This window comes from Anomaloglossus baeobatrachus, chromosome 4 (assembly GCF_048569485.1).
Source record: "Anomaloglossus baeobatrachus isolate aAnoBae1 chromosome 4, aAnoBae1.hap1, whole genome shotgun sequence".
Lineage (NCBI taxonomy): Eukaryota > Metazoa > Chordata > Amphibia > Anura > Aromobatidae > Anomaloglossus > Anomaloglossus baeobatrachus.
Genome location: NC_134356.1, coordinates 545,325,042 through 545,335,113, shown reverse-complemented (window position 1 = coordinate 545,335,113; position 10,072 = coordinate 545,325,042). Strand labels below are relative to the sequence as shown.

Here is a 10,072-nt window from a genome sequence, read left to right as displayed (position 1 = left end):
AGGAGGGTGATCCTCTACAGGAGGGTGATCCTCTACAGGAGGGTGATCCTATCACACAGACGGGTGAGGGGCATGAACCACACACACAAACTCTCTCTCCCATACACACATATGAGCTGTGTCTGTCTACTGTGCAATTTCAGTTTTTATTAATATTATTACTATTATATTTGTATTTGATGTGTGCTAGTGTTTTACTACCTTCAAGTGTGAGAGCAGGAGCTCCTGGAGCTGTATGAGGATCACTCTCTCCTCCCACTCGCTGTTTAGTTCATAATGAACTAATCTCTGTCAGGATGGTGAACTAGGTGAACTAGTTCACTCTGAAGATTAGTTCATTTTGAACTACTCACTCACGAACTACCCATCACTAGTGCATATTGCACCTGACAGGTTCCCTTTAATCGTATCTCTTAATGTTGACTTGACTACCTAACATTCCCAGCCAGCCTGCTCCACCAGTCACAGCTACTCGATAGACTCAAAACAGGGCCCCTGCATAATATCCCTGTATGGTTAAGCCTAGAATGTATCGGCTCCTTCTAGGTTAGTGGGTGTTACCGGCTTGGTTAGTGAGCGTGGCGGTTTCCTCCTGTCCACTATAATCATGCCCCCCCCCTCCCCCTGCCTGGAGGTCTTTCCCCTAGACCCCCTGCTTCTGTTATAAACAACTCCTTGACCACATGGACTTAGAAACAGGATGTTTATTCCGTCTTGAAAACATTGGGCTGCATTTTGAACACGCCCCTATCACGTGGCAAATTATGCCATACTCGGAAGGAGCCCATACATTCTAGCATCTACCATCCCTGTATAAGGGTCAAAGGGTGAAGGCCAGGTTTCTCGTGGTACCTGATAGATGGAGGCGCTAGTCAAAAGCCTGTGGGTGCCTTAGAGGTACAAGATTACCACAAGCAGAGCAACTTTACAGTATGTGAACTGTTCATTCATTTTCCATAGACTCTAAACGTTTCTACAGGCCTCGAAAATGATATTAAAAATGATGTTAAAACCCCCATGTACAAGTCTCACACAGTATCTAATATGCAGAGCTAACAGAGACAAATGATAACTAAAATAATATCAATAGCCCATTGAGTCCACACATAACAGCATTTTTCTGTCCAGCACTAAAATAGCCTTCAATATTACGATATTCTGCTAAATCTGCACAGAAAGGAAAAATAATGAAAAAACATTTAACTTCTTTAATCTCATTGCACTACAATAATAAGCGTTACTTTACTAGTGTGAACCAGGCCAGATCTACATCCTTATATAAACACTGTATATCCTTACTCCAAAGCATTAGTTATCCTGTCAGACCTGAGGATAATTGGGGTGAAACTTTCTAATCATGAGGAGAATTTAAGCCGTACATTACTGCTGTCTTTGTCTTTCACATTAGGGAAATACTTTTTCCCATCTGGTCTTGTCTGCTGAAGGAACAGCCATGTGATATGTCAGAAATGAATGGTATGAAGAGAGATATATGATAGCCTACCGCTATATACGCACAGTGTGTATATACAAATATATATAAAAGAGCTCACACATTAAATATTTAAATGAGTCCATGAATCATTTATACATTTAGAGCTGTATGTAACACAATTGCTATAACTGCACTTTCTACAGTTACTTATGTAATCCAAAATACATGTAGAGCAAAACTGTAATATAATGTCTACTTATCTATATTACTATACACCTGTAGCCCTTCTCATCCTTACCAGGGTTCTTTACCTTGAACCCGAGAAGTCTTAAATTGTTATTGCTATCTTCATATATGAACATTGTTGGATACTACTTGTAAAAACAAGCAATTTTTAAATTTACTAACAAAAAAATGGAGGAAATAATTTATAAAGGGCACTCATAATCCTTAAAAAACAAAGACAAGGCAAACGAATTACAGCAGAGGTGTGGACCAGAAGAAGCATGCTAGATATGCGAAACGGCTGTAGTCAGTTCGCCCTGTGTCTCTCTCTTCCTCCTGCCTTGCCTGGACTTTTAAAATATGAGTAAATAAAGTCTTGTTTTTTTAGGATTGTGAGTGGCCTTTTTAATTTTTTTCTTCCAGTTTTTTTGTTGGATCATGCTACTTGGCTTCTAAGACTGAGGCCACATGGGGATTAGTGCGAGTCCTCGCATGACACTCGGCTCACGCTCGCAGCACAGAGGGAGCTGAGTGTCATACGAGTGTCATGCGACTGTGGTCCGATTATGCGATCAGACCACAGCTGCGGGGGTCAGGCTGGCGCTGCGGAGGGGAGGGCAAATGCAGCAGGGGGCGGGCCGGCGTTGCAGAGAAGAAGGAGGGATTAATCTCCCTATCTCCTCCGTTACCGTCTAATGTGATTCTCACACTGCACTTGCATTACACTGGTGTTACGTGAGTGCAATGCGATGTTTCTCTCGCCCCATAGACTTGAATGGGTGCGAGTGGAACAGGATTGCATTCCACCTGCAGCATGCTGCGACTGTTTTCTCGGTCCGATTAGGGCTTAGAAAATAATCGCTCATGGGACCTGCCCCATAGACTAATATTGGTTCAAGTGGAATGCGATTTTTTTTTATCGTATTCCACTCACTTCATATTAGTCGCCGTGTGTGCTGACCCTAAAAATGAGCACCACTCTGTTTAAATGCTACAGGTTTCTCAGGCCACAAGCATTATCATGCTAAGGTAGTGCTGGAGTGTTTTCTATTTTCTGGACTATGTTTTCAATTTACTGCTTATTAAAATTTGAAGTCATTGTTGAGATATTGACATTTTTCTTTTTTTTTCCACAGCCCATTGCTTAGGAGACCGACCACTTTTGTTTAGCGTGTAAAAACTGCGCTGAAGTTGGCCAGGAGTAAGAGATAACGGTGAGGTCCAGTGATCACAGCCAGATTAAGACAATAGAAAAGAGCTTGTAAGTACTGTGCATGTTCTGCTGGCCAGCAGTAGTGGTCGGTCTCCAAGGCAACAAACTAAACAAAAAGAAAAGATCAGCTGAAAATGTAATAAGCAGTAAATTAACACTATATTCAGAGAAGTGAGAGAATATTCTATTTTTTTTAGCCCCATTCATAGATGTAACAGAAGTGAAAAGTTAATTTAGCATAAATTATTGTGATATGATAATATTTTATCTCTGATCTTATTGGAAATCGCAAGTAATGTCCTTTAGTTGAGCATACTTGTTTCTGCAGCGTGACATATTATCTGTGAAGAAGATACTGCATGGGGGGGGGGTCATTTTCTGATATGTTCTTTTAGGCCCTGTTCACACTAGAAAAAGGATTTTTCTCAAGAAATTTCTTGAGCGTCTGAAAGATTAGCGCACTTGTGTTAAAAAAACGCACCAATAACGCACCGAAAAACGCATGCATTTTAACTACTTTTAATTATTTTTATTAATTATTTTAATTTTTGATGCGTTTTTGATGCGTTTTTTCTGCAGGTTGGTCCCTCCGTTTTTTTTTACCATTATCTATGGCAAAAAACGCAGGAACCTGCAGAAAAGTGACATGCTCATTCTTTTTCTCAAGAAATTCTGCAGAAAGAATGTTCTTGAGAAAAAAACGCAGTGTGCGCACCGCTATTTTTTTTTTCCATAGGTTTTGCTGGGAAAGATTACAACCATTTTCTCAAGAAATTTCTGCAGCAAAAACGCAAAAAAAAATCACGGGTAAAAACGCAGTGTGTGAACAAGGCCTTAAAGTGGACTGATTGTACAGATTGTGGTGCAGATCGTGAACAGTACAGCAGGTAACACTGAAAACCCCTCTATATTCACTTTCCCTGTGGCTCCTGGAATTCTATTATTATGATTATTATCAGATTCGTTTTAAAGCACCTTTAATTCCAGGGTTCTGTAAATGTGAAGAGAGTTTATATACATATTATACATTTAAAAAATACAAGCAAGTACAAAAAAACAAATTAACAGTAGGAGACTAGCACAGAGAGGAGTGGACCCGCACTAACAATTTCTCCAATAAATTGTAAGTGTAATTAGTAAAAAGACAGAAGGTTGCGGGGTTGGAACAGCTCAGGTGGTTTTTAGTTATCAGTAGGGTTACTGCAGGATTTAAGCGTTCCTAAAGAGATGACATTTCATATTATATCAAAAGGTTTCAATCTTGAAGACTTTGCAGTGCTGAAGTAGGGAGTTATAGAGTTTGGGGGCTACTTGGGTGAAATCTTGGAGATGTTTCTGTTAGCTGTATACAAAAGTGGATGAAAGAAAGCGGTCCTGTGAGCAAAAGAAATTACTTATTGGCAGGTATCGGGAGATTTGATCAGAGATGTTTAGGGGAGAAGGATTATGGGCAGCCTTGGATGGCATTGCACATTAAACCGATTTTGCTAGAGTGAAGGGATTGGCAGAGGATAAAGGCCACTTTACACGCTATGATATCGCTAAAGCGATCTCGTTGGAGTCACGGAATTTGTGACGCACATCCGGCCGCTTTAGCGATGTTGTTGTGTGTGACACCTATGAGCGATTTTGAATCGTCGCAAAAACGTTCAAAATTGCTCATCGGTGACATCCCCCCCTAATCTCGATTATCATTGCTGCTGCTTGGACGATTTAGTTCCTTGTTCCTGCGGCAGCACACATCGCTATGTGTGACACAGCAGGAACGAGGAACCTCACCTTACCTGCGGCCGCCTGCAATGAGAAAGGAAGGAGGTGGGCGAGATGTTACGTCCCGCTCATCTCCACCCCTCCGCTTTGATTTGGCGGCCGCTTAGTGACGTCGCAGTGACGCCGAACGAACCGCCCCCTTAGAAAGGAGGCGGTTCGCCGGTCACAGCGACGTCGCTAGGCAGGTAAGTAGTGTGACGGATCCGCGCGATTTTGTGCGCCACGGGCAACGATTTGGCCATGTCGCACACACAATGGGGGCGAGTACGCATGCTAGCGATATCGGTAACAATATTGCAGCGTGTAAAGCGGCCTTTAGTGAGGGAAGAGGTAAATTATTGGGCTACAGTTATAGATGTTGTTTCGAACTTAAGAATTTTTTATATTGGGCTAAGAATATACTGGCAGGCAGTTGCTACCTGCTGGTTCTGCCCTGTGAAGATCTCCTCTGGCCCAGGCAGGGATCATTCTGATGCATTTGACCTCATGTCAGCAGAGCAATGTCTTCTCTTCTCGTCAGCTCTGTTGATGGGACATATTGGTTAGGGTAATACTGATTGACAGCTAACTCCCCGCATTCAGACAGTGAGGAGCCGGCTGTAAATAAGCATGACATCAGCAGTGACACCCTGTCAAGAGAGCAGAGCGGAAGAGAAAGAGCTGTTCTGTTGATGTGATATCACCAGAAGAATTGCTGGCAGTGGCGGTCCATCATCGCTCTGAAGTGAGACAGACCATTGCAGGGCAGAAGTACCTGCCCATAGGTTCTTAACTCTATAGAAAAAAAAAAGCAAACAAGTCCCAGATAACCCCCTTAAGGATAAATTACCGTAGATGGATTCCAGAGTGTTAGATGGGAGGCCACAGAGAGGATATTGCAGTAGTACTCACTTGTCTAATTCTGGGCTGGCTTTGCTAATTTTGCTTGGAATCTACAGCAAAATCTACAATAATGGGATTGTTAGACGATCTGACTCCCTTATAGAATTCAATTGAGAACATCTTCATCAAATCCATGACCAATCAAAGAATTGATGTACTGTGGATTTAAAATTCGCAACACATGATGATTTACACACAGATATGTTTCCTTAGTGTATGAAGAAGGTTTGTTGAAATGTCATCCACTTTGCTGTAACTGTATCATGTATATGCCAATAAAAAATCTCCAGCATTTCTGTTCCGTGAAAGCATAGCCATACAGAAGTAAATATTGGGTATTATAATAGGATATTAGGTGATGTATCCCAACCTCAGTCTTTATTGAGAAACTACATAACTCCTTTACAGGCTACCTTTAATGAATGACATACATACACTGTAGATCAATTACCTTGACTGAAACTTGTCACAAACTTTACGAGGCCGAAGATTTATTATGTAATTACTAAACTGGCCATTTAGCTGCAGTAAGCAGTTCGGATCACTTGGCAAATATTTTGCACATCATAGGAGCATTCTATTTAACACATTCTTTTTTTGTATTAGTTTCTATATAGAGAAGCACTAAAAGGTAATAAAAGAAGCCTTCTGGCAACGACGGGTCAGCAAGGGGCTACGTCTCAGGATTTCATGTGTCTTTATTTGAGATTGACAATAATTTTGTATCCAAGTTTGAACATGGACTATATTGTAAGCGTTATACTGCATATCTGACAACGTGATGACGACATTCACTCTTTATATATGAAGTACAGGGCACAGATTATAGCGGCATATATGCCCTCTGCACATTATTCTTCACTGCTCAGAATCATGCAGAGGGTCCCACTGTTTAATAAGGGGCAATAGTTATCCAATACTAGAAATGATTTGACTTAAGCTTTGCACTCCAGACTTTAGATCTCCTGCTACAGCTACATGCAGACGACCAGACACAGCAGTAAGTGGCACTATGAGTTCAGCAATATCCAATATGGTGAAAGTGGTGGCATGACCCAATAGTGTTTCTGCAAGCTGCAGCTTCATAATTCATAGACGCTTCTATAGTGTTCATCTCTTTACCAGATAACTTAGCCGATATCTGATATGTGCAGATGACATATTTAACCGATTGCTTTATATTAGGTCTCGCTGACACATAGCCTTTATGTGCCTAATCAATACCTACTTTTGTCTTATGCTGAGTAACCAAAAGTTTTATTAAATCCACCAAAAATATTTTTTGCTGATTTGAAGCCCTAGCAATGCTAAAAAGAATTCCAACCATTCCAACCTTCACACTTCTGCAGTGACCTATATGAGAAACTATCTTTGATAAAGGACTAGTTAATGTCATGTAATAATAATGGCTGATAAAAGAAAAATAAATTATAGTAACAAATAGCATAAAGATCAATCTAATCCAATCATGTGGTCAGATCAACCAGACTGTCATCACATCTAGGTTACCCTGGGATAAACAGAAAGGCAGATTTGTCATAGGCAAGGACATTACAAAGTTCCTGGGTACCAGAAGTGCATCTAACTCAGTAGTATCCTCAGGCAGCTGTGACAATATCCTTCTAGCATCCATCAATCCTGTTAATCCTCCTTACTATACAAGTCATTGCATTATACTAAGCACACTGCAGTAAGGGACATGTCCCATGCCTGCCAATATCTGTGTATACTTTACAGGTATCTGCACTGGGGACTGGCAAGCTTTACAGGTATCTGCACTGGGGACTGAAAGTCTTTTCAGGTATATGCGCTTGGGACTGATAGTTTTTACAGGTATCTGCCCTTGGGACTGCCAGTCTTTACAGGTATGTGCACTTTGGACTAGCAGTCTTTACAGGTATCTGCACTGGGGACTGACAGTTTTTACAGGTATCTGCATTTGTGACTGACAGTCTTTACAGGTATCTGCACTGGGGAATGGCAGTCTTTACAGGTATCTGCACTGGGGAATGGCAGTCTTTACAGGCATCTGCACCGGGGAATGGCAGTCTTTACAGGTATCTGTGCTGGGCACTGACAGTCTTTACAGGTAACTGCACTGGGGGACTAACAGTCTTTACAGGTATCTGAACTAGGGACTGGCAATCTTTACAGGTATCTGCACTGGGAACTGACAGTCTTTGCAGGTATCTGCACTGGGGAACTAATGCGGGCTTCACATGGTACGATCTATCGTGCGATCGCACGAGCGATCGTACACGCCCCCATCGTTTGTGCGTCACGGGCAAATCGCTGCCCGTGTCGCACAAAGTCATTTAACCCCCGTTACACGTGGGCAGCGAACATCCACTTCCTGAAGGGGGTGGGTCGTTCGGCATCACAGCAACGTCACACAGCGGCCGGCCAATAGAAGCGGAGGGGCGGAGATGACCGGGACGTAAACATCCCGCCCACATCCTTCCTTCCGCATAGCCGGCGGGTGCCGCGGGAAGCAGTGCGATGTGTGCTACCCCGCGTATGATGAACAACCTGCGCAAGGTAAAATAAACGATTTTTTTAAAAATAAACAAGCAGTACACGATACCCGATTTCTCACCGATTTGCGATCGCTCGTATGTGTCACACGGGATGACGTCGCCAACGAAGCCGGTTGTGCATCACGAAAACCGTGACCCCGACGATCTATTGCACGATAGATCGCCTAGTGTGACGCACGCATAACAGTCTGCATAGGTATCTGCACTGGGGACTGGTAGTCTTTACAGGTAACTGCACTGGGGGACTAAGTTTTTACAGGTACAGTATCTGCACTGGGGACAAGCAGTGTTTACAGGTAACTGCACTGGGGTACTATTTTTTTCAGGTATCTGCACTGGGGACAGGCAGTCTTTACAGGTAACTGCACTGGGGGACTAAGTTTTTACAGGTACAGTATCTGCACTGGGGACAGGCAGTGTTTACAGGTATCTGCACTGGGGACAGGCAGTCTTTACAGGTATCTGCACCGGGGACAGGCAATCTTTACAGCAGAGGCTGCTGGTGCAGTTTTTCATTTGCTCATGAGAAGTGCAACTTAGAATACACTTGTATGCAGCAAACTACTCCATGGCCTGTTTAATGTGCTGCTGACCAGTATGATAAAGTGAAAGACTTGGATAAAGATATAAACTGCTGAACACAAAAGCAGCCAACACATGTGAATATACATGCATATACATAGTGAGCCCAGTGCTGCCTATTGCCAGCATACTATATATATCACATTACAGGCAACCTATGCCCTGTGGCGCTCATGACAGTCAATAAGAGATATGACAGTATTCCAGGGTTCCCTACACTGCATAGCCATCTGCAGATACTTCCACATAAATTTTAAGTAACTCCCCTTGCCTATTGCAGTGGGAGCTGGCAGCCAACCCATCCTTATGCGTCTCTTTTAGACAGAGTAATAGTTGCTTGCCCCAAGTCACCCTGTCCTTATGCAGCACTTAGAAACCTGAAGACAGAGTATTAAGTGTACAGTGATCACATAATGCACTGACTTGACCTGGCTTGTATGCATCAGGTCCTCTACATGCACTGCTACTCACCAGGTAAGCTCCTACAGTGCCCTGTGCCAGCATCAGGGCACACTCCGATACTAGGAAGATCTTGATATTTAGGAAGCAAGATGCCTTCTTTTTCTTCTTCTTTCTCTGAGCCTCATTTCCCTGCACATCAGCTGTCCTTCCACTGGAGCTCCTGGTTTTTTTCCCCTGCATTATCCCTGCTGTGATGATGACCTCTTCCCTTCTGCTTGAATGTCTTAGGATAAGCAGCAGCCTGGCACAAGCTCCTGGTGACTCCTTGGTTTATGGTGTGAAGCTGCTGCTGCTCCACACTCCTCCTCCCTCTGTGCAATCACAAGAGCTTAGAAAGAGCCAACCCCAGCGCCTGCTCCTTCTGCAGCTTTCCTCTCCTCAGAAGCAAAGCAAGCAAGTGCAGGGACCGGCAGCTGGCCGGCATAGGGAGAGCTGGTCCTCAGCTCCACACACACACACTGTAGTCCTAGGCAAATGGCTGCAGGCCACACTCGCCTGCTCCTGACTGACAGCGCTCACTGCTGACCTCTAGTGGATGTCACGCACTCCACTGATGAACTAGTAGCATCTTTCCCTTGAGGAAGCTACAATCCCCCCAGAATTTGCTACAAAGTATTGTTACTCTGTCTGTTATGTATATATATATATATATATATATATATATATATATATATATATATATATATATATATGTATATATTTCCTTATCATAATCACTCAGCCACATTGTTACATAGGTAGTCACCAAAAAATGCCCTCCTCAATAGCAAACTTTATCTAAACGTATTCATACATCTATTATTCATTTCATTAACCTCATAAAAGGAACAAATGAATAAATAATTACATGAAAAAGTAATTATTTCTCTGTCTGTGAGAGGCTAGATAGGGGTAAAGCTGGCTATAGCACTGCAGTCTTGCAGCGCTGAGGTCCTGGGTTCAATTCCCACCAAGGACACCATCTGC

General features: G+C 42.8%; 1 protein-coding gene across 1 annotated transcript in view; it reads right to left on the bottom strand.

Annotated features, from left to right (window-relative positions):
* SLCO3A1 (solute carrier organic anion transporter family member 3A1) overlaps positions 1 to 9,607 on the bottom strand; it is a 490,895-nt gene extending 481,288 nt beyond the window's left edge. The window contains exon 1 of the mRNA XM_075345971.1: positions 9,116 to 9,607. Within this exon, the coding sequence (XP_075202086.1) occupies positions 9,116 to 9,286 (171 nt within the window). The 5' untranslated portion in view covers positions 9,287 to 9,607. The remainder of the gene's footprint in view (positions 1 to 9,115) is intronic.
* Positions 9,608 to 10,072: the final 465 nt, after the last annotated feature.